At 44.7% G+C, this 25444-nt stretch overlaps 1 protein-coding gene across 10 annotated transcripts in view; it reads left to right on the top strand.

The window, feature by feature from the left end:
• Positions 1–25444, top strand: part of LOC129185407 (thrombospondin type-1 domain-containing protein 7A-like) — a 160007-nt gene that overhangs the window by 103293 nt on the left and 31270 nt on the right. For 8 of the 10 annotated variants that reach the window (XM_054782455.1, XM_054782459.1, XM_054782454.1 and 5 more), the window contains 8 exons: positions 822–957; positions 3883–3986; positions 7409–7603; positions 7683–7949; positions 17582–17761; positions 20484–20622; positions 21247–21400; positions 23694–23835. In XM_054782455.1, coding sequence (XP_054638430.1) covers positions 822–957; positions 3883–3986; positions 7409–7603; positions 7683–7949; positions 17582–17761; positions 20484–20622; positions 21247–21400; positions 23694–23835 — 1317 coding nt within the window. The remainder of the gene's footprint in view (positions 1–821; positions 958–3882; positions 3987–7408; positions 7604–7682; positions 7950–17581; positions 17762–20483; positions 20623–21246; positions 21401–23693; positions 23836–25444) is intronic. The other 2 variants (XM_054782456.1, XM_054782463.1) reach the window with 1 other exon arrangement.

Here is a 25444-nt window from a genome sequence, read left to right as displayed (position 1 = left end):
TACTTATTCTATTTTATTTTATTTAGCTGTACTTCTTATACACCGTACAGAAAATGACCGGTGCAAATGGTATCAATCGGACCCCGTGCGTGGTGTCAGAGACTCATTAGCTACCCAGCCCCCGTGTGCCCACGCCTCTTTACGTGTAATTAATTTGACAGTTGATACCTGAGACGACCCCTGGATGACCTCTTTTCCTGGTGCACCCGTGGTACCGCGTGGCAGCGAATGCAGACACATTTGCTGTTTTCGTGCTGCCAAAGCAAAACGCTGTCGGGTCGAGGTCACACACACACGCTCAGACGCTCGTTATCGTCCACATGTTGACCACATCATCGCATCAATAAGTCTGTGTTTTAATTGGAAGTTATTTATTACTTGAGAACATCACTAAAACTCATTGGCCACTTCATTAGGTACTCCTACAGAGTCTAATGCGCCGGTCCAATGCTCAATTCTGCCTTTAAGAAGATAATAACGCTTAGTTTTGACTGATACATTTTGGGTATTTAGTTACATGAGAGGCTGGAGTAAACATTATTAAATGAAGAGCTTTCTGACAGTGCCAGTCCAAAGTGAGTATTTGAAAATGAAGAATTGTCCTACATGCACTGAATAAAGATATTCCTGCAAAGCTTAACACAACTGAGCATATGTTTTCTCCTCGTTATAATAGTTGTCCAGTCAAATTTGGCGATACAAGTCAGTTCCTCAGATGTACGCGGTTGAACGGCGGGCGTTTTTTTCATGGCTTCAACAACCTTCTCATCCCATTCCCACACGCCCGTTTCCTGCGTCTAATTCAATTACTGTCTGCTCAGCTGGTAACGCCGTGAAAAGGAAGCAATCAAGGAAGCGTCTCATCATCCAGATGCCTTCCAACGGAGGCCAGGACTGTGCTGAGCTGCTGGAGGAGGAGAGAGACTGCCAGCTCCCAGAAACATGTCCGGGCTTCAGGTACCACATGGCACTCTTTGCATCATTTTGGCTCGGGTTAATCGAATTTTGAGCTTCTTTGGCATCAGCTGCGGTGTTTTATTGATAATGCATGAATTCAGTGGCCGCTTCATTAGGTGCGCCTGCAAGCGCTGCGTCAAAGATAAAGATGCTGACTTGTTGACGTGTTGTTGGTGCAGCTGTTCTGGAGCAAGTATTGCTAGCTAGGATTGAATCCCACATGCCTGTGCAGGTGTACCCAATGGTGTCATTCAGAAAAAAGACTAAATAATATTGATAAAGGCCGCACAGTGGCCTAATGGTTAGCATGTTGGCCACACAGTCAGATCTGGAATATCTGGGTTCAAATCGCTGTGTGGATTTTGCACATTCTCCGTGTGCATGCGTGGGTTTTTTTCCCAGGTATTCTGGTTTCCTCCAACATTCCAAAACCATGCATGTTAGGTTCTAAATTGTCCATGGGTATGAGTGTGAGTGTGAATGGTTGTTTGTCTGCATGTGCCCTGCAATTGGCTGGTGACCAGTCCAGGGTGAACCCGCCTCTCACCCAAAGTCAGCTGGGATAGGCTCCAGCCTACCCCTGCGACCCTAGTGAGGATAAGCGTAGAAGATGGATGGATGGATGGAATATTGATAAATAGCAAAGTAAAAACTTTCTTCTTTGTTCCCTTGCTTTGTAATAACTCGTTCAATTCAAAGATTCATCAGATGACTGCATGATCTTCATTGCCTCACACTTCTGGAAATATCTGCACTGCGTGTGTGTGCGTATTAATAGAAGCGTGGCGGCGTTGGCGTCTGTGTCTTGTTTATGCAGCTGATGCCAGGTGTAATACAAGTGATGTGTGCAAGGGGACGTGCGGCGAGATGACTAATTAAGTTACATTCATGCAGCGTGCAGCTTTTGATGAGGGATGTTTGTACGGAGGTATGTTACATCTCTGCGCTACTCTTTTAACGGGCTCACAATCAGGTGATAAGTGGGCCCAGTTACTCTCTAAGGCGCGTTTGTACCAGTTGGTACAGCTCAGTTGGACATTTGCAAGGGGAAAGGGTCAGCTATGACTCTTGCTACTCACTTGTGTTGCCATATTTGCTAACTCACTTATATACAGTATACTGCTATACAAGCTGTACACTGACTGCTCTAAAGTATGTCTACAGCAGGGGTTCTCATTACATTTGTCTTAAGGGCAAGAATATTTTTTGGCAGCCACTGTGAGGGCCAGAAGGTATCGTTAAAAAAACATAATAATAAAAAAGTACTACTTTGGAGATTCATACATGTACGTACTCCTAATAAGAGCATTTTGCACTCTTGGCTCTAAAGGAGCTTCTAAGTCAAGCTTCAGAATGCAAAAAGAAGGAATGGGAGTGAGACAAAAAAATGTTTTGATTAAACAATTTATTGCAAACAAGCATAGAAATAAAATGTTCAAAAAAAGGAGTCGGTAATGAGTAGCTGCGCCATTGTTCATCATCTCAAAAATGGGTTTGGCGTGTGTGATGCCCGTGTTTCCAGGAGGCTAGTGGCAATGTTGCTTCAGGTGGTGAACATGGCTTCATGGAGGGCGCCCACTGTCTGGAACTGAAAAAGTCATTATCATACAGATGAGGGCCTTCAGTCATGAGGGACGCCCCCTCCAACATCTCTACATAGCCAGCTGCCGTTTGACGCCCCTGCACACCCTGAAGCTCCACTGTTCCATTGATGGATCATGATGGTGCCCCCTCTGCTGTGCCATGTGGTCCAGTAACGTTGGAAGCCATCAGGACCGTCAAGGTTGCATTTTTTCTCATCGGAGAATTCAACTTTCCTCCACCTTTCAGTGTCCCATGTTTGGTGCTCTACTGCAAATTCCAAGTGAGCAGTTTTGTTGTGTTGAAGGAGACGAGGCCTTTGCGCATGTTTGTTCTTCTTAAAACCCTTCTCTCGCAGATGCTTATCGGACTGCACTCGGCACCAGTAAAAAACTTGATTTGAGCCGAGGACGGTCCCGCGTCTTAATGGAAAGGATCCTCTGGCTGAGGGCCATTGAAATGTTTTTGGGTCTACCACTTGACTTTTTTGTTGCATAACCCTGAGAACCTTTGAAGAAGTTTCAAATGCTTGTCTTACTGCGTCCCACCTCAGCAGCTATGGCGCCCTGTGAGAGGCCTCACTTATGCAGCTCGACAATCCCACCGCGTCCAAAGAGAGAAAGCTTTTTTTGCCTTTGCCATCAAGAGATCATGACGGTGTGAATACCTGACACTAAATCACATTGACTCCACATTTTTGCCAATATTTTGCCTTTTAAAGTTACAAAGTAAAACACGACAGCTTTTGGGTAAATGCATATATTTTAGTCCAGCAGCTGTTAAAAGTCCAATTTTCAGCGTCTACTTTTCTTTCATTTTTTCTTTCTGGAGTTGATAGCGCCATATTTGTTTCAACGCAAGCCGTCTTCTTCTACTGCTGCTCCATTGTGACATGTAGGCCTCGCTGTTGCCCCCTGCCTCGTGGAGGAAGTACTGCATGAACGAGCACTTTGTCTTTACATTATTTGGGCCACATGAAGAGCTTTGGCACGTGCTGCCTATTGAGGGCCACCGCTCTACACTGTTGCATCTTGACAAGATATACGCTATATATATGATATATGATATATGATGTCACAGTGTTTATGTAGCTGATCTCGCCTCCACACACTTCAAAAACATACAACTAAGCTGATGTCCAATGATGGTCTCCTGGTCCCCTACCAACGCCTTTGGTAACACAACAGACGGCTGTGAAAATGTACTAGAGTATGGATCAGTTATTTGGGCATCCTGAGCAATGGATTATGTAACTAGGCAATCTGAACTGAAAGGAAAAGGAAGTGTGGAAATGGACTGAAATTGTAGAGTCGTTGACATTTTGGCTGCTGTGATTCACTCCAGGTGGAAAACGCACAAATGGAGAAAGTGCCAGCTGGTCCCGTGGTTTCTCAGGCAGGACCGACCCGGCGCTCAGGAGGCCTGCGGGCCGGGACTTCAAACACGAGGTACGCAAACCGCATCTCCCTTCCATAGAACACACCTCGCCCTCGCCAGGCTTTGCATAGCTGCGAGGGAAGCCATCCACTTGCTAAAAGCACACGTAGGCGTCTTTTATTTTTCTGCTTATTTTTGTTTTTGCACTGGGAGGGAACGTGTTCACGCCTCTGGAGGCCCGTTTGACAGTTTGGGTTATTTCTGCGCCGTGTTTTCTCACACCTCAGCCCCCCGTCATGCATTTTTAATTCTACGTGTCTGCTAGAAATTTGGGAGGAGATGCAGCACAGCTCAGGCCCGCCGTAGAAACAGGAAGTGCAATCGCGATGGGCTGGATGGGGGGTGTGGGTGGTGGCTTTAAAAATCCAATTTCAAGGTCACGCCGAATGATCAATTTCATTACGCTGCCGCTCCTATAGAGAGCCATTATTAGCACTTATATTTCATCTTCTTCCTTGCCAGCTTTCATTAATGTGAGAAGAATCCATTCATCGTGTAAATGGACGCCTCAGACTTTTTCAACTTTTTAGTTCTTTCATTGCGCGTGACGTCCATTTACATCGACCGCAGTGGGCGGACGTGTCGCTCGGGCGAGACAAAACACTGTTTTGTGTCTATGAAAAGCTCGCTTCAACCGCTAAAAGCTGACCTCGCACACCAATGGAGAGAAGACATCCGCAGGGGGACGAGATTGATCTCCCCGCGAAGACCCGACCCAGCACACGGTGAAGCATCCCCGCTCCACGAGTAATAGCCTGTATTGAACGTGCAGGCGGCGGCATGATGCAAGCCTGGCACTCGAGGGCTTTTCAATTGAGAGCCGTCTATTTTCATTAACTTTTAAGTCGACCTCCTGCAGCTGGTGTGAGGAGTGGAGGACTTGCGAGGGTCTCTCAGGCACCAGAGCTTATCCTACTTATATGTGGCCTTACTCTCACAAGGCGGTGTCGTTTCAAGATGCTGCTGCTCACCTTGCAGACTTCCAAACCTCTCCAAACTCCCTCTGCTCCTCCTTTCTCGCTGTTGGCCTCGCCAGCGCAGCGTGGGCTCAGTACTTTCTAGTTCGGATCCCGTCTGCTGACATGAATCTTTTTCATCCCAACAGAATTATTTCTCAGGCAGCCATTTCTCAAAAAACAAAACTAAAACCAAAACCTTAGGTCTTGGTTCTGGCTGGTGTGTATGTTTCCTACATGTTTGTGTTTTCTGGGTTGCCTGCATCTCAAATCTCCGATACGAGCAGTCCATTTCGAGACCCCCTCCAGCACTTCTATCCAGCAACGCTTGGATGGGGCTTACGTGATCACAACAGCGTGCGCTAACCAAGCCAGCTAGCTAGCAAGGAGCAGGAGTGATGTCAGCCTTGTGGAAGTCCGAAAAAGACATGGCAGCTGATTGCAAATCTTGTCATGCACACGTTTCCTGTGCTAGTTTCATACGACCAACCTCATTGCGCAAAGCGACATGAGGATTTTTCAAGACACATCCACTGCTGTTTGAAACATTTGCAAAGTGTGAGAATCTCCCACAGGACGGCAAAAAGTCATTAACTACAACAGCGCACTTCCAACCTCGCTACATTCTGCCAAACCGCCACTACATTGTCCATAAACGATATCCCACAGGCATGCGTCTGTTTCTCTCATTCCTAGTCCTGCTCTCTGTTTGAGTAATATCACTTGATCAAGCCTTTTTTTCAATTCCACACTACAGAACAAGTCATAAAAGTACAGTGGAACCTTGGTTAGCATCAGTAATTTGTTCCAGAAGGACCAATTCTAACCGAAACAGATGCTAACTGAATCTAATTTTCCCATAAGAAATCCGGCTATAAACGGGCTAGGTGACTCGGCAAGGATCTCGTGAGGCTTGTGGCTCCAGGAGAGAGAAAATCAAATCCTAAAATGTTGACACAAAACACAAATAGTTTTATAATTAACTCAGCCAAGCGCAGCGCAGAGCTTGTTTTTGTCAGAGTTTATCTGTTTATTTGTTTATTTGTGTTCAAAATAACTTGAAAAGTTCTAAATGGATTTGAATGAAATTTTGAAGACTTGTCAGGAAATTGGATACGGAAGAACTGATTACATTTTGGGGGTGATCCGGATCACCGTCTGGATCCAGGAATGTTTTAAAGGATTCTTTAACGTTGCCATTTTCGGCATTTGTGCATATAACTCCACAAAAAATGGTTTTCCACAGGTTCTACAAAATATCAAAGACTGATCCAAAAAATACAGGATGATTATTTTGGTGTGAATCACAATATGGGGGGAAGTATGGCGCCTGGCGGAAGCCTGTGCTCCCTGAGTGCTTCTCTAGTTCATAGTTTTACATGCAGGAGACGCGTGGAAATGCATATCAATTCCTAGAAATGATGAATGAAAGGGGTAAACAAAACACATTTAAGGTAACTTTTACCTTCATTGAAGACATGATTTTTGATGTGAGTGAAAACAGGAAGGTGGTGGGGGTTGATCTCGCTGCCACACCGTGTCTTTGGGAACAGTCACATCTTCAGTGAGGTAAAAGTAACCTTAAATGTTCATTTGTCCATTTCGTTCATCATTTATATGCACTTACAATTGTTTTGTGCGTGTAAAACTATAGAAACACGTTTTGTGAGAGTCAACTGCTGATGACATCATAGACGGGCGACATAACATAGCGACTTCCGCTTGCCATTTTGTTGAGCTAGCTAATAGGCTACGGTTTGGTTCATTTTGGGTACGGTAAGGGAACACAATGCAAAACATAAAACTGCTTTGTTTTTGTGTTTCATGATTTTTTTAAATGAAGCATGAAAATGCAGTTGCAATGTGCCAGGCTATACGTATTCGGTTCCATTGGATCCGAATACGTATACATGTGTTTCTTACACGCCTAAAAAATTTACAGGACCTGAGCTTCATTGAATCCTCTAAATTGTCTTGCTGATGTTTGTGATTGTATGCTAGTGTCACTGACAACTCCCAATCATCGTTTTAGTCGGTACCACGAAGATTCTAAATTGTCTTTTGTGCTTACCATGACATGCAAGCTTTGCTCGTTTGGACCAAATGGTCTTCAATTGGAAGGGATTGGAACGTCTCAAGTCATTGTGTTGAGAATCAAGCAAGTCAAGTCATTGTTCAGGTCACGTTACATCAAGTTACAAGTCAGGTTGTCCAACAATCTGATGAGCTTCCGCTACATCAGCTTCATTCAATTCCAAATTGCCTCTGGTGTTTATGAAAACACGTCCATGTAGTTCATTGATGAATCCGGTTGTCGACCATGCTTCTAAGTTACTTTGGCTCATTGGAGGTTGGAAATGGAAACTACATGTTAGGTTCACTGACCCTTCCGGAACTGAAACCCCTTCATTGAGTTCCAGTCCCAACCTGATTAGCGTGTCACAACAATTCAACACGACGCCGTCTCGTCCCTCCAGCTGTGTCCTGTCGGCAGCTGGACGGGACGCAGGTGGACGTCAGCGAGTGTCTGAAGTCGGCCAGGGCCATGCCGGCCATCACTCAGCGCTGTCAGCTGCCCTGCCAGGACGACTGCCAACTCACCAACTGGTCCAAGTTCTCGTCCTGTTCGGCCGACTGCGTGGGGGTGCGCACCAGAAAGAGGGCTCTCATCGGTGAGAAAAATGCTGATTTTTTTTTTTTCAGTAGTTCTCCGTAACGCTCACCTCGTCCCTGCACCCGACCGCTCCTCAGGGAGGAGCAAGAAGAAGGACAAGTGCAAGAACACGCAGATGTACCCCCTGAGCGAGACCCAGTACTGCCCGTGCGACAAGTACAACGCTCAGCCGGTGGGCAACTGGTCCGACTGCATCCTGCCCGAGGCGGGCCGAGCCGAGAGTACGCTGGGGCTGAAGGTCCAGGAGGACATCAAGGAGTGCGGACAGGGCTACCGCTACCAGGCCATGGTGTGCTACGACCAGGACAGCCGGCTGGTGGAGACATCGCGATGCAACAGTCACGGTGAGAAAAGTTCAGTTGTTGCAGTTGTGATGTTGGGGTGCACATCTTCTTGTCTGCTTCTGGCGTCTCGTAGCCATCCTTCTTGCATCGACACCAACACGCTTCCTTTAAAGCTTTGCTGCACACAATTTCAATCAGCATTTAGTGTCACTCCTCTTCCACTTTTACCACCGACACGTACCGCTCCCACCACAGTGTAAGGTGCCGTGTTTGTGTTGTTCCCCTTAAAGTTAGCAGGATGCTAGAAGCTAAACATGTCTCATTTCCTTTTTATGGAGCCTACAATATGCATCCCTGTAGGATTTTAAACCCTGCAGCTGTTTATTTATTTACATTTCTTTATGTAAACAACAGCGGAACCTCAGTTTTCCTCATTAATCCGCTCCAAAATGTCTCCAAAAAACCAAATCCATTTTTCCCATAAGAAATAATGCAAATCAGTGAATCCGTTCCGGACACCCACAATATAACACAAAACACATTTTACAGTGAATAATTCTAGTTTTACATGCAGAAAACAACGTGGAATGAAACTGATAAAGGAAGATTTAACATGACTTGTACCTTTATTGAAGACTTAGTGATTAGTGGATTGTAGTCTGCTACGCTCTAGTCAGTTCACTTTAAAGAGTGAGCGGTGAGAGCTGTGTACTTGCTCACTTGAACTTTATTGTTACGCTCTGGCTCGCCTCACTTTCTGTTACGTGTCTCCCTGAAAGCGTCCCCCCTTGCAATCTGTGTGGTAGGTTCCTACCTTTACATTACAGGCCTATTGTATTGTGACAGATGCTTCCTTTGTCCTTTGCTACGGCTTATTTCTTGAATTCCATCGTGTTTCTCATCTTCTTCATCAATGTTTTGGCAGCCGTATTTTTAGTTTTTAAAAGCACAGATTTACCTCCAACACTCACAAATAAGCAGTGCACTTGAATGCCTCTTCCACACAGTGCTTGAAAGGAGGAAGAAAGGACACAGAAACGGAGTTGTTTATCATTCTGTGTGTATTCTATGAACAAATAAGCAACACATGATTAAAGGATCCCCTGGCCAGAATCTGTCTATAGTGTCCCAACTCTAAAAGAACCACGACCCACTCTTCACAGAGACTCAATCACCAATGTGTGGGTGCTTTGTTTGGCCACTCGATTCCGCGCACTAGATTGTTGGGTGTACAAAAAGACATACACTGCTCAAAACACTAAAATAACACATCCTAGATCCGAATGAATGAAATATTCTTATTAAATACTTTGTTCTTTACATAGTTGAATGTGCTGACAACAAAATCACACAAAAATGATCAATGGAAATCATTTTATTATTATTATTATTATTATTATTACGGGCTGCACGGTGGTCTAGTGGTTAGCATGTTGGCCACACAGTAACAGCCTGGAGATGGGAAGAACTGGGTTGGATTCTACCTTGGGCATTTCTGTGTGGAGTGTGCATGTTCTCCCCGTGTGTGGGGGGGTTTTCTGGGTACTCCGGTGTCCTCCCACATTCCAAAAACATGCATGTTAGCTTCATTGGAGACTCTAAATGGTCCACAGGTATGAATGTGAGTGTTTGTCTATATGTGCCCTGCCATTGGCTGGACACCAGTCCAGGGTGGACCCCGCCTGTCACCCGAAGTCAGCTGGGATAGGCTCCAGCATGCCCCCGTGAGCCTACAGAGGAGAAGCAGTATAGAAAATGGATGGATATTATTATTATTATGATTATTATTATTATTGGGGGTGTCTTGCTGTCCACGTGTTGTCTATTCCATTTGCTCAGCAGCATTTGTGAAATTGATTGTCAATCTGTGTTGCTTCCCAAGTGGACAGTTGGATTTCACAGACGCGTGATTGACATTGATTGATTAAGTGTTCCCTTTATTTTTTTGAGCAGTATATTTTTAGCAATCATTTTTGTCGAGAACAGAGGTTCCACTGTGTTTGGAACAGCGACTTCTTTGAAATGCAACTGGTATTTCGTTGGCCAAGTCGGCATGCGTTCATCCACACCACTGTGACCATAAATGCTCATCTTACCTCAGCTAGCATGTTTCTGATTTTTAATCCTTTGGTGCAACTTGTAGTTCTTTTCTATTTTTAGTCAAAGTGACCAAATCCTTCTTTTTAGACATCACACTTTCCTCATTCTTGACTTGTTTTCCTTTCAGGGCTTTTTTTTCCCCAAAGGAAGTACCGTGAATGTAGAGCGATGAAAAGAATCAAGGCCGTCCCACTTAAGGTGTTCTTTTTGCCTCCGCACGACAGCTTGTTGGGTTTCATTGATTGTTTTCCATTTATAGTAGAGTGACTTCATGTGGAGCCACTTAAACCTGCTTATGGTCTTTAGTCGTCGCCTTTTGCATGTGTTTTGCTAATGTTTCCGCCTCTTGTTGCCTTGGTAACCTTCCTGTAAATCAGCTTCTCACTTCATTAATCAAATCATCTTTTTTTTATTCAACCATTTCTTCCCAATGAGTGTTAGTGTTATGCTCACTGCTCACAACACTTGCAATGTTTTTTTGTGGCATTAGAAGTTTTATTGGCTCTCCTTCCTGCAGATGCAGATGCAGATCCTTCCTGTCATATTGCCGCCACTGCTGTGATGCCGACTGTAGCTGTGCGTGTCGTTTGTGCACGCACGCGTGCCGGGAATGCTCCTTGAATGCTAAAAGACGCACACTTTACCAGGCCTTGTTCTGCCGCGCCATCTTGAGTGTCCAAGTTGTGAGGTTTTATCTCGCATCCGACAAGCTTCAAGCAAGCAGGAAGAATCCTGGCTCGGAAGCTTGTTGTGAAATTGCTGTGAAATAAGAACGCGTGTGAGTCGCGCATTCACATTTGCACTTGTTCATCTGGACACGTGTATGGAATTTTACACCTAAGTGAATATTTGCGTGTGTTTTTCTTCGAGCGTGGTTGAGCCCAGATGCCGATGACATGCTCCCTGAGGTGTGCACAACAACAAATCACTTCATCCTTTCCACAGTTTATTCTGTTTTATGCCCGAAATGAAGACGTGACCTTTCCTCTTCATTGACGCAATGCCCGCAGGAGAGATGCCAATCGGCCTCTGTGCTGCTGTTATCTCATTTTTTCTTGTCAGGGCGTCAATAGGACATGAGGATCATAATTGGCAAAAGCCACTACTGAGCTTCTAGTCTGTACTTGTGAATACAAGACTGCTGTCGTCCAACTTTCATTTCAGCAAGCATTTTTATGACAGTACACGGTATGTTGCCAAGGGACAATACCTTAGAGTAGTCCGTGTACAACTTGTACAGTATAACAATAGATTTATTATCCACTGATAATGAGTCAAAAAAAATATCTGGCAACACAAGCAAGGAGCAAGATAATTGTGTCTTGCCTACTGTCAAGCATGGTGGTGGTGGCGGCGTGCACGAGTGCGGCCAACGCCGGGAGCTGTGGTTCACTGAGGGGAAACGTGTAATTCCAACATATACTGTGACATTGTGAAGCAGATGCCAGCTTTCCAACATGACAAGCAGTCCAAACACACTTCCGAGATGATCAAGTGCCTTGGGGAGGACGCTGAAGGAGGAAAGTCTGCAGACCACGACCCAATGGAGCACACCTGTGGGGCGTCCTCAAGTGGAAAGAAGGAAGGAAGGACTGTGGAGGAGCGCATGGTGGCTAACATCCACCAGTGATGTCATCATGAAGGAGTGTGCGGCTCTGCTCAATTCCATGCCCAAGAGCAGGGGTAGGGAACCTATGGCTCGGGAGCCAGATGTGGCTCTTTTGATGGCTGCATCTGGCTCTCAGACATTTCTTAACACGATAAAATGTTGGGGGGGTTTTGCTGACATTCTAAAGTAAAACATTACAGAAATCACAGTGTTAAAAATAACGCGCAAAATATAAAACACTCTTAAGCATGTGAATCCATCCATTTCTATTGCAGTGTGGTTGGCCAAAGCCAATGCCAGCTGTCCTTACAATAGTTTCCAGGTTAGATACCCAAACTCGATTATTACCACCCGGGTCATTGAAAAGTCTAGAAGTGAAATTCCCTCCTTTTAAGCTAGCTCATTCTGCAGCACAAACCCTTTTGGCGAAGAAGATGGTGAAAAGAAAGAAAGATACAGTACGGTGCAAAAAAGACATGCAGCACCAGAAGTCACATTTATGGTGAAAAAGTGTTTTATTTATTATTGGATAGCTTCAGTATAACAATGTTTATAAAAAGAATACTTTCAGATAGTTATTCTAAAATTGTTGTTCTTGCTTAAAAATGCACGCATTTATTGTAATTGTATTTCATGTTGAAAAAATATGATACGGCTCTCATGGAAATACATTTTCAATTATGTGGCTTTCATGGCTCTCTTACTCAAAAAGGTTCCCGACCCCTGCCCAAGAGGATTAAGGCTGTGCAAGACAACAATGGTGCTCACCCTAAATATTCACACCAATGACACAATTTGGACATGTTCACTGTGACATGTAGGCCTACTCACTTGTGTTGCTGGATATTTACTCAATAATGGCTCATTTTCAGATGTCCCAGTGTCGGCAGCACTCATGCACACAGGCAAGACACAATATTATTGTTACTCACATGTGTTGCCAGGTGTTTAGGCAAAAATGGCTGTGTGTCGACTATTTTCAGTGTCTAGCAAATCTATACTGCTGTAACAGCTGGACACAGACTACTCTAAAGTATATACAGTACAGTATGTGCACATCTGTGTGTGTGTGTGTGTGTGCGCGTGTGTGTGCATGTGTGTGCGTTGTACCAAGACTGTGAGGCTCTGTGCTGCTTGTTGTGTCTTCTCACATGTCTTTTTGTCTCTGGCTATGAGGTTGGTCATGTTTATGCCTGTGTTGACTCTTACTCGTTCCCCTTCAGGCCAACCCCTGGAGAGTGTTTGCAGCATGCACGGTGAAGGTGCGCGGCTATCAACCGTTCATAAATCAGGCCCTATATCTGCATACAGCCTCCAGGGACCACCACCTGTGGAGTGCATTAAATCTGTGCATACGGAGAGGAACATCATGGTGAAGGACACATAAGTATCTGCAGTATCGTAGTATCTAGTTTACAGGAAATTGCATTATATAGTTGAAAGTATGCCGTACAAGCTGAGGAAGAACTTGTTGAAGGGGAAATGAAGCATGAGCAGCTGATGATATGAGGTTCTTGCAGGTTGCCAAGCTTGCGAGCTTGAAAAGCAAGCGGCAGCTACTTGATTTTCTCTCTCCTGGAGCCACAAGCCTCACGAGATCCTTGCCGAGTCACCTAGCCCGTTTATAGCGCTTCAACTGCACGCCAACTGCAGCGTTTGCACGGCCAGCGACTGATTTGGAGTGACTCGATGTGACGGAACAGGGCCCACGGTTGGAAGTCAGGGGTCAAGATGGTGAGCTCAGCAAGGCTCTCTGAGGTTGGCGAGGTACTGATGTGATGTTAAAGACCAGTCGAGCGTAAGGAGGTCAGCTCGATGTGTGTGGAAAGATCATCAATGGCCTGACAGGAAGTCATCTTTATACAGTCAAACCTCGGTTTTTGAATGATTCGGTTTCCGTACAATATTTCACGTCACAAACTATACTGTTTGCCCTGTCCTGTATCGTCATGCCACGTCAGGTGGCCAAACAAAGCCCCCCAGGTGTTGCTGAATCGCTGTCTGTGTGTTTTTGGGAGTGTGACTGCTAAATAACAGGGCTAAAGAAGGTTGCGAATTGCAGCAATTTGATAAAGAAGGTGAAAAACACAACTGAATTCCAACTTGCCAGAATGGATGGGAGTCCGCATCAACAATAAGTTCCATCCATTCCTCATTTGTCATTACTTTACGCTGTTTTCTGCATGTGAAACTCGAATTATTCTCTATAACCTGTATTTGTTTTCTTTACATTCATTCCTACAGGAAAAATTACCTATTTTTTCATGTTTCAATTTTCATTTTGGAAAGAATTGATCACAAAAACCGAGTTTCCACTGTGTAGACACAATCACAATGTGTCATTGACTGCCATTGCAGTAGATGAAAAGGCATGCATACTGGTATCTACATTACATACGGATGAATTCTGTTTTAGGCTGGTGCTAACATGGGCAAACGGATGGATGGAAAAAGACTGAAAACTAAGCTTCTCAAGTCCCCACTAATTAATATTGGTATCTCTGCAGTTTCTTATTGTTTGGATAAACATGGCCTTTCAATTCAGATGTGAAGATCAGCAGGTGCTTGGACTTGCATTGACGTTTAAATTCAACTTCAGGGCGTTAAACAATAATTGAAACAATCCAATTATTGGAGCAAGTCATTGCCCTGCCTTCTTTGCCTGTTGTTAAATCTGTGCTGGGTAGGAATGGGTACCAAAACTCAGCGTCGTGATGGCACCAGTACTGAAGTAACCCGTAGTAACCGGACCAAAAAAGTAAGTAGATATCGGTGCCTCATTTGGCTCCTAAATGAATGCAGACCCAGCCACCAGGAAGGTGATATTGATATTGTGTAACGTCTATAACGTCTTGTAGTAACGCAAGTCTGACACTCTTTTTAACTTTATTGCCAACCTTAACACACCAACAGCTCAATTCCAACACGGTAAACTCGCACACAACAACATTCCTCATGATCCACCAATCACACGACGAGCAAATGGCCTTCACGAACACTGGAGTTGAGATCATCAACATTACAACGTCGCCACACTCGTGTATGATGCTCCATTTCTGCTCTCAAAGTGCTGTCAAATCTTGTGAATGTTTTTGCGCATACCCTGCTGGTTTTGCTGTGATAATGTATTATTTCATATTGGTGAATGTATTACTTAGTTGTCATTTTACTTATATGATTGAAATAATTCAATTACTGCAGTAATCCCTCGCCACTTAAATCCAGGGCTTCATTCTATCATGATTTTTAAAAAATAAATGAATAAATCATGCTGTTTTATTATTATTTTTGCTATTATTCAAAAAATATACATATTGAAGCAAATTGTACTTATTTTTGCCTAAATTAAGCATTTTCAAGTATAAAAGTGGCTAAATGAACTAAAAAAGCCAATAAGGTATTCAGAAGATGCATTCAAAGACATTCTGATGATTTGTAGTATTCTACACAGATCACTAAGTGTCAGTAATGTTACTGGAACGTTTGGTGAGTGACACACACCAGACATTATCGCTGGAACAACAGGCTTTTATTGCAGGTTTGAATGATCTCACATCAGTCATTTTCTGTGATTTGTCTACTATATTGGGTAGTAGGAGTGTAAAGGTGACTGTAGGGGTGTTACTTCATGTCTAGAGGGCTCTAACGATGTTTAAAAAATACATATTTAGAAGGTTGTAAAAAGGTTTTCTATGCTCTCTTCAAAAGTATTCTATTTATAAATAAGGAATCCTACTTTGCAAAAATGTACTTATCACAGTCAGGAAGCAATCAACCGCAAGAAATGAGGGATTACTGTATTCTGTTTCATTTGCACGTCCTTTTTGAAGTACCGCTTCTGGCATCGTTTAAGCAGCGGCAGTTTCAAAAGTACCAATCTGGCAGTGGTATCTGAAAGTACTGTATGTAAACCATGCCCGACCCTAGTTCTGTGTTGACGCTACTAGATAGCATATCTTCTCTAGAAGTAAGAAAAACGCTCACAACCTGAGTCATCTTGATGGTATTTTTCAAGGTATATTAATGGGCATGATGGCAGGTGTGTTTTCACCTGTAGACTATGAAGTACAACGAGCCGCACGTTCTAAAAAGCGTCACCTTCCACAGAGGAAGTGCTTGCAATTGAAACGCTCCGCTTTCCTGCCTCATCAGCTCAATGATTGTCCTAATGGAAGGCTGAGCGCCATGTATTCACTTGAGTCTGAAAAACGTGCGTGCGTGCGTGTGCGTACGCGCGTGTGCATGCACGCGTGCGTGAGAGAGAGCTGGCTAAATGCCAAACAAATCTGCGGTCAAAGTTAGAGTAACAAGCAGCGTGAAAGCTCTCCGTTGGGCCCCATTGGCCTTGTCATGAGCTTTCACGCTGATCACATCAATTGAAATAAGAACGCAGCTGTGGCCTATTGTTGGACGATTCAACAAGACTCAACAGTAGACTATTGAATGAATGTGTTCTTGGTCCACTTGGAAGAAAATCACAACATTTGTATTTTGACTGGTTGGTGAAGCATCGGAGACTTCAACGGTTGCCCCCCTCCTCGTTCTAAACGTTTGTACAGAAGGACGTGCACATCTGAAGGTAGCAACAAAGCAAGACTTGATGACTTCTGCCATGCAATGATGTCGTGAGGTTAGGTTTTAAAGGAAAACTGCACTTTTTGGGGAATTTGCCCATTATCCAAAATCCTTATGTAAGACAAGAACACACATCTTCCCCTTAGTTTTTCCTCTAAGAATGGACATAATTGGGATTTACCTATTCTGCCTATAAAGCCCTCTAAAAAAAAAAAAACAGCTCCATTGGCATGCCAGGACCTGCACATGAACCAAGCGACAGCCACATTGTTATTGTGGGAGCTAACACAGAGGAACTACTTTTTTGGTGTAGGGACATGGCTAGGGGGACTCTGTCTTCTTCTTTCGTGTGTCATCATCAAATATCCAGCTCAGTAGTGTTCGTCCACATCCTCGTGTCAGGTCCCGCATGGAAGAGGCCGGCCTCTGAGGATTGTTTGTAGAGGGGGCTTTGAAGCATCCAATCCCAATTCTCGTCGGTTCAGCGGGGTCCACAAGGTAATCTCCTTTGATGCCGACTCTCGGGTCGTGGATGTAGCGATGGATACGTGTGGACCCTGCCGGTGCCACCAGCCAGGCACCTGTCTACGGGTCCTCACGGATGGAACCAAGCAGCTCTTGTGCCGCCTTGTAAGGACGGCGGGATTTGAGTCTGCTTGGGGGTGACACTATCATGGTGGTGTTGTGCATGTGCCAGTCGTGTCTCATGGCCTTCCTGGCTATGGCAGGGGTAGCAGCCTCCCATCTGAGGTCGGCCGGGGCCATTCCTGCTAGCGCTAGCAGGTTGAACTTTGGAGTGGGCTTAGGGCAGCCAGTTATGATCGGAAGGGCGTCAATGTTTTTGACATGGGGGCTTCTACACCAGCCTGGAGCACAGTATTCAGCTGCAGAGAAGACCGGGGCTTACGTGGAGATTCGCAGCACCTTGGCTCCCACTTTCTTGAAATGTATCTTTTGCGGTGTACACTTGAGTCCACAGCCACCTGATATTCAAGCATGCAGGAGACTGGCCAGTGGCTGTCCAGCTGGTTGCAAGTCCTTGCTGTCTGCTGGAGATGAACCCAGCAAGTTGGAAACTGGGCAGTTTGAGGATGTTAACCCTGTCACAGTTTGTCTCCTGGAGACTGGATGGGCAGTGTACTGTATATAGCAGTGATATCGATCACTATGTGCTCCATGTATCAGAATCAATATCATGGTGACTTACTTGATGGACAGTTGTCCATCTGGTTTTCCAACTGATTTGGGGTAGGAGGAAACAAAGTTCCTACCATTGCAGGGTTCGCTAGGGATGTCTGGATCCGATATTGATATCGTAATGTTCATTCAAAAAGAAACCCTGTGCTCTGTCTGATATTTCAGCAGCACACTTTCATTTGGGCATTGAAGGTTGTGTTTCCCCTGGCAGGTTACATCGAGGAGGCGTGCATCATCCCCTGTCCTTCAGACTGTAAGCTCAGCGAGTGGTCCAACTGGTCTCGCTGCAGTAAGTCCTGTGGCAGTGGCGTCAAAGTGCGCTCCAAGTGGCTCCGAGAGAAACCTTACAACGGGGGACGCCCCTGTCCCAAGCTGGACCACGTCAACCAGGTACAGGACCCGCTCACTGGCCATTTCATTAGGTGCCCCTGCACAATTGAAAGCGATCCCATACACCAGGGGTCCCCAACCACTGGGCCATGGCCCGGTACCTGTCCGTGGGCGGGGCAAGGAGGCTTTCAGGCGCAATTATATATTTAAAAAATACACTTAAAAAATACAGTTAAAAATAACTTTAGCGAATTTTATGTAAATGTATATACATTTTGGAAATATGGGCCATTTTTTAAATATATACCGTCACAAATCCCATAGTTTTTGCATGTATATGTTGTTTGTTGCAAGCAGCAACCCGTCCCACTTTGTTTGGCGGTCCTTAAACGCACCATTGTGTGTGTGCTAACTTTGTCCCACCCTGCACAGATAAAATGCTATACTGTATTTTTAGCGTTTTTCTTTCACCTCATATTGGGCCTGAAATGCTGATGCTATGTGGGAATGCATAAAGGTAGGTTTTGATGACGTTATTGAGTGCTATCATGTGAACAACCTCAAGTTAATTCATGCTAGCACACATCAAACAGCGACGTAATAATCTTCTCTCTGGAAAAACGCCAGGCTCGTAGTGGTGGATGGTGGGTCTGTATTCATTTTGTGCTTTGAATTTGATGTTGTTACAGTCTTAGCTTTCCACAATGCATCATAAATAAGACACAGGAGATTTGTGGGAACACGAGCCGGTCCGTGGATCATAAAAGGTTGGGGACCGCTGCAATACGCCATCTCGCCTTCAAGGTTGACAATAACCAGCATGTATCAAGAAGAAGGTTTAGTGGATGGAAGCATAACTGCTGACTGTATTTGTGTAATGAGGAAGGGTGTGGCCTAACGACATTGGCAGTCTATCAAGGTGCACAATTAGGCAAATACAATGACAGAGAAATGGTTGCATAATTTTGTGTAAATGTTTATTAACTTTTGGGACATGGCAAGAGCTGTATTTGTTCAGTAATAAAAATCGTCAAACACTTGATTCATCACACTGTGTCCTTATTATTGTGGTTGCAATGGCGTCAATAAGTTCTAAGTATGATGCAGCACAGCTTCACAGCACACAATAAGTAAACATATTGCTCAATGAATACCTCATCAAAGGCCAGCACTGTTATCTTTGTGCAATTTGGATGCCATTATCTTGTGCTCGGTGAGTGCGTATTCTTTATTAGAAGTGTGATAGAAATGGTGCAGAGAGAGAGTGAGAGGCTCGTTATTAATAAATGATCACTTCCTTCTCATTATTGCAGCACTGCTCCACTATTTAGCTGAGCAGCAACGGCGCTCGGAGCAGTCTCCGCTAAAAATGTCCACTTTCTAGCATATTAATACCCAGCTGTGTGCCAGTCCGTTCCTTGAGGTCTCCAGGATTTATAAAAATAAAATGCTTTGCAGCGCTCTGCGTGTGTGTGTGTGTGTGTGTGTGTGTGTGTGTTCACTCCATACAGGTATTCACACCAGAGGCTTTTTTGATGATGGCCTCTGCAATGTTGCATTAATCATGCTCTCCGCACTGTATGAACATGCTTGCCACTTGCTCATTAATCCATTTGTCCCCTTTTAATCCCGCCCTCCTCCACCGCTGGCCGGATGACGTCCGCCGCCCGCCCGCCCGCGGCTGCTGCAGGCTCAGGTAAGAGCCGCTTTTCTCAGCGCTTCTTTTGTCGTGGATGTTCCGTGTTACGGATGTCAGTGGGTCGCCCACAGACGGACGTGCACAATTTCCTGGCTGTACTGTAAGTAAACAAGGCGCTCGTGTCTCGCAGGCCCCCTTGCAGGGTGGTTGCTGACTTCTATGCCTCAGCCAAGGAAATGATGCTGTCTAATAAAAAATGTAATCATGGACAATATGGAGGTACTTCTGCCCGCCAGGTTGCTGCTTGGATTTCAAAACATTTTTTTTCCACAGAAAATAACATCCCCAGAAATCGTCTGTTCCAGGGATGAACTGTTGCCCCCCACCCCCCTTAAGTGTACAGGCAAAGTTTAAGTCACAGTGTAGAATTCTAAAGTGTAAAAAGAAGTGAAGCGGTGTTAATAGTATAAAATGTGCGGCAGTGGCAGCGCAGCGCTATCAAATCTAATCCATTATTATTATTAAAATGTTAACTTTTGTTTTTAAATCACATATTAACATTGTCGTACAAGTGTAAAAAGAAGCAAAGACACATTCATAGAAATCTGCTATGATCTTTGTTTTTTAAGTCACATTGAATCATTCTTAAGTGTCATACAGTCATGGAAAAATGCTTATCATTATATTGTCCCAACAAATGTACCTTTAGTTGCAGCAGGCATTACAATGGACCAATAAACAGAAGAAGCAAGGGTGCTGTCATCATGGTTCCCATGACTGTACAAGTGTAAAAAGAAGTGAAGCAGTGTATATATTCTTTGTCTTCTCCTAAGACCCCTTGTTGATACTGAGCCTTCTTTTGGAAGAAGTGTCATAAAAAAGACACAAAAAGAGTTCATCCTTTGATGCTAACTGAAGTGATGTCTAGTGAAGTACGCTGATGTCCATCCAAGACTTTTCTGCAACTTCAGAGGCATATTGGCCACAGAATGTTGGTCAACTCCCACGGTGTACTACCTGTAGTGAAATACAGTCCCCGACAGTATTCATCAAAAGGGCGTGTCCCTGTCTTTGTCAATGCATATATGATGTATTGTATTTTGCATGTTCTGTGTACGGTATTTAAAAACGCCATGGCTGTGTCCTCAGGTGTACGAGGTGGTTCCCTGTCAAAGCGACTGCAATCAGTACGTGTGGGTGGCCGAGCCTTGGAGCATCTGGAAGGTCAGCAACGTGGACCTGAAGGAGAACTGTGGCGAAGGTGTCCAAACCAGAAAAGTCAGGTACATATTATGTACTGCCTGACGCCGTGATTACACCACACCTCCCAAGAGTGGAAAGGAGAAGGAGCGGGTAGAATTTTAACAATCTTGCATCCTCTTCCTTGCCTCCACTGCGCTGACTCCAGCTGTCTTTTGGGGAAGAACATTCTAAAAATATACAACCCAGGCGGGCCAAAGTGAGAAGGAGTAAAGTGTAGACCTCCGGCAAGGCCAAACAATCTTGATTTGGATCAGCACCAACGTGTTCACCTCCTGCAGACACATGCATTATTGAGATGTTTCAGGGAAATGTTGAAAAGTGCCTCCTTGCAATGATTCCTGGATCCGCTCCTTCAACAGGATCCTAGCCAAAGTTTAATGGATAAATGTGACCCCTGTTAAAAGGATTTGGATGGGTTGGGGAGGAATCCGTGTGTGCACATGGCCATCTGGGAGCATGTTAAAACATGAAAAACATGTACCTTTTATTGGGATATATTTGTTATTGAAATGAAGTGCATAGACTTGAATTAGTGTTTCCACACTGCACTCACCCTCCTCCACAATCCCTCCATGCATCACATGATGACACTTCAGAGCACTCTAAAGCACAGCAGTCATGTGATTGAGTGCTTTTGCCCTCAGGTGCATGCTCAACACCATCGATGGCCCATCAGAGGGGGTGGAGGACTACCTGTGTGACCCTGAGGAGATGCCCCTGGGGGCTCGCGAGAGCCGGCTACCCTGCCCGGAAGACTGCGTGCTCAACGACTGGGGCCCGTGGAGCCGCTGCAGCCTAGTGAGTGCTTTAAAACCTCCACAGAGACCTCCTTTAATATCTCTGCTCTTGTCACAAATATTTACTGACGGCTCGAGTACAAAGCGTGGCAGCTCTGTTTTTTTAAGAGGTGGGCAACTTTGTCAACAGCTACTTTGTCGTGCAGCACAGAGGACGAGCAGAGATGTGTGTAATGAGATGTTGCATTATGCATCTCACACACGCACACACACTGTCCTGTGAGTGTGCATTCAGCTAGCAGGGGGGGGAAGGTGATTGATGATGCGCACCTGACTCACAGTGCCTACAAACAACTCACATACTGCAGTGAAGTAGCTGCATTCATGCTCGCTACAGACCTCCACCAAGGCCAAACGATTCTCCAACTTGACAATACTTGACAAAATAATGTGAGTGTGTTCCACTTCCGTCCTGTTGGGACGGTAATGCCACACACGGCAAGCCTTTATCACCACATCTGCAGGGTCCTGCCCCACTTGCCCCTGCTTCTCGGTTTGCACTTTCATCTGAACCTGCCCCAAAAATGAATGGCTTCTTCCTTTGCCTGTGAGCCAAGCCTCCATATAGTTTAGTACTAGCTAGCGATGTACTGTAACATACTACCTACATGACATCAGGGATGTAACGATCCACATTTTTTCACCTCCGATCCGATCCTGATACAGTTTGCTGTTGGCTTTAATGTGCCACCACGCCAAAGGAATATCAGCAAAAGTAGCTAGAAGAATCGTGGCGTGGGTCTGGATCCCGAACGCAGAGGCAGGAGGCAGGTAGGACTCTCCAGAATTGTATTCTGTTTCCCAAAACTAAACTCAAACAAAAAGGTAGACCATGGAAAAACTAGACTAGAAGGCAGATGCTGCTGAACGCTGAGGTAACACTGAAAACACACAGGTCTAGGGGTTTGCATTTTACGTCATTCAGCCATTTTTATGCTTGAAAGTGCTTAATTTAGGCAAAAATATGTCAAATTTGCATAACTATGCATATTTTTGAGTAATAATAGGCAGTATTTAACCACAAATGTATTCATGTATTTTGGAAAAACCATGATGGCGAAGCCGCAAAATTTGAAGCGCCAAGCGGTGAGGAATTACTGTACTACCACCGCAACAACATCATAGAAAACAGGGGAATCCAAATAAAAATAGAGACATTTCTCATTGTGTCTCTTGCCAAGTAAATGTGCAGGCTTCGGTTATGTTGACGGCCGTTTGTGTCGACACCAGCCAACCAGTAAGTGGGTTCCACAGTCTGAGCGTGCTGTGGCTTGTAAGCATGTTGAAGTTCACCAGAGTTCATGTCTTCCTACATGTTGACCTCTGATTTGCCTTTTTTGCCAGCTGCCTCTCAAGTGTCTGCTCCTGTGCACTTTTTTGGTTTTTGTTCAGAGACGTTTCAGCTCAGCAGCGAAGTTCCCACCTACACGGCTGGCTTTGTTCCTCCTTTTTCAAAAACATGTAACGTGTCAGATCCTCTTGTTCTGCACCTCTGCCCCCGACACCTCCAATTCCTGCTTCTTCTTTTTCAAAAAAGCCATCCTGATGGTTCTGGTTGCGCCTGCTGTTCTCACAGCAGCGCGGGAATGTTGTTAATCACATCCCATTCTCTCCCAAAGTGCTCGACACGCCGACTTCCCACCATCGCAATCTCAACACGGCGCAAGCCGAGGCTCCAGCGGGGCCCTGCCCATCTTTTATTCATGGTGTCGGTGATGGATTCAGGCTGGAGACTGCCAGTCTTCTCAGAGAGCCTCCCGGGTTAACGTGGCGCCAGAATCCCGCTCAACCTCCGTGTCGCATCTCCGAGAGGTGGAAAAACAATATATCATGTGCCACTTTCTGGAATGTTGTTGTTTTATTTTTTAATAAAGAAGCAACAGAGGAGCCCTCCAAAGACGAGACTCATGCAGCACCTTTGTCTTGACTTGAAAAACCCAGCGGCCCAATTAGCCGTGAGAATCCAGAAGCAGGCTATCAACGTGGCGCGGCGCCTCCTGGGAAATTTACCGATATTGAATGTGAGACATTAGAGGAGGAGACGAGCCACTTATGGAACGCTGAGTAGAATACATAAGAGCAAAGATGGAAGCTGTTCTGTTGATGCCGCTCCCGGCTGATTCCGCCTCTTCAAACCTTCAAGCTTTTATTTCTACAGTCACAGCAAGAATCGTGTAGTAATGATTGTGAAAGGTCCAACGCAATGTGCTTGAGGACGCTGAGGTCAGAATAAGTTGTTCTTTTTTTTTTGCGCTCTGCCAACCGTATTGACTTTCAACCATCTTTACTTTCAGCCATGCACGAGGAGCAAAAGCCGAGCACGTGCGACGTACACGCTTCGCTCGCCCAGCGTGGGAAGACTTTGTCCCAACAACACCGAGGAAGAGCCCTGCAGCCTCAACCTCAACTGCTTCGACTACTTCTTCAACATCACAGGTAGGGATGTCCCGATCCACATTTTTTGGCATGGTCTTACCGATCATTTTTTTTGTTTGTTTTTTCAATAATAATAAAGTTTTGTTACAAACATGAATTTGTGGAAGAGAATATGCTTATGAAAATAGCTCTTGAAAGCATTAAAAAAATGAATGTACTTTTTTATTCCACAGCATGACCAACAATATTGTTTGACTTTTGTAACAAACATCTGTGAGTCAGGTCCAAATCCAATAAAAGATCCAATAAAAGTTCCAATTGGAAAAAATGAGCGTGTAAAATACTTTTAGGTTAGGACTAATCATTTGACATGGTTATAGATCACTTTGTGGTGGGATTTACAATATATGACTTTTTTTTAACGAAGTCTTTCAGGCCCCCATGAAATCTGTCTTACTTTTTGCCAAATTTCATTTTTTCTGTCTTAATTTTTTTAGAATTCAGTTTTTTACCTTTTCCACTTATTTGACCAGCATGGAGTGTGTGCTATTTGGGTTAGTGGATAAAATGCAAAAATGCCTACATTTATTGATGCAACACATCATTGGCCCATCTAGTCCAGTCATTGAGAAAAGGACGTAGCTTAGCTAACTTTTCTATGGGATGTCAGCCTCAGCACATACAGTATTGCTACTAAACCTTCAACGAGCTGTAATGCCGTGTTTGTGCAGTCACAGGGCAGGGCATCACAAGTGTAGAGCCAAAAAAATAAATTTGGACCGCCAAGAATAGATTTGGTGCCGCCTGTTTTTTAATTCACCCACCCGCCTGCATTAAAAGTGAAAGGCAGGACGTGTTTCTTGCACCATGCATGTGCAGGAGTACCTCAGGTTTTGTAATTAGTTTGTTCTAAACAGTTTGACGAAAATTGAAGCATGAAAATTGAGGCAAGTTTTACCATAGTAAATCATCCATTATCCATCTTCTATACCGCTTCTCCTCAGTAGGGTCGCGGGGCATGCTGGAGCTTATCCCAGCTGACTTCGGGCGACAGGCGGGGTCCACCCTGGACTGGTGTCCAGCCAATGGCAGGGCACATATAGACAAACACTCACATTCATACCTGTGGACCATTTAGAGTCACCAATGAAGGTAACATGTTTTTGGAATGTGGGAGGAAACTGGAGTACCTGGAGAAAACACACACACACACACACACACACACAGAAATACCCAACGGAGAATTGAACCCAGGTCTTCCCCATCTCCAGACTGTTACTGTGTTGGCCAACATGCTAACCACTGGACCATCATGCAGCCCCCATAGTAAATCATGCAAATACAATTAATCTGTTCCAGACACTCAGAAATACATTTTATGGAGAATAATCATAGTTTTACATGCAGAAAACAATGTGAAATAATTACAAATCTTGTCTCGTCTCATTCTCATAGACCAGGGGTGACTCACGGGCTGCATTGAGTTAACAAAATTGGCCGAGGGGCCAGACTATATATTTGAAACACACATGCTAGTGGTTAGAGTTATGTGGTTAGAGATGGGTTAGATTTAGGAGCCTTAGGAGGCTTGGGTTAGGGTAAAGTGTTTGTTGACTTGTGTGTGCGTTTGGCGCCATGGTGAGGTCGTTGTCTGGATCCCTGCATGTGA

This window comes from Dunckerocampus dactyliophorus, chromosome 7, assembly GCF_027744805.1.
Source record: "Dunckerocampus dactyliophorus isolate RoL2022-P2 chromosome 7, RoL_Ddac_1.1, whole genome shotgun sequence".
Classification (NCBI taxonomy): Eukaryota; Metazoa; Chordata; class Actinopteri; order Syngnathiformes; family Syngnathidae; genus Dunckerocampus; species Dunckerocampus dactyliophorus.
The sequence above is the reverse complement of the archived record's forward strand: the minus strand, read 5'-3'. Positions and strand labels throughout refer to the sequence as shown.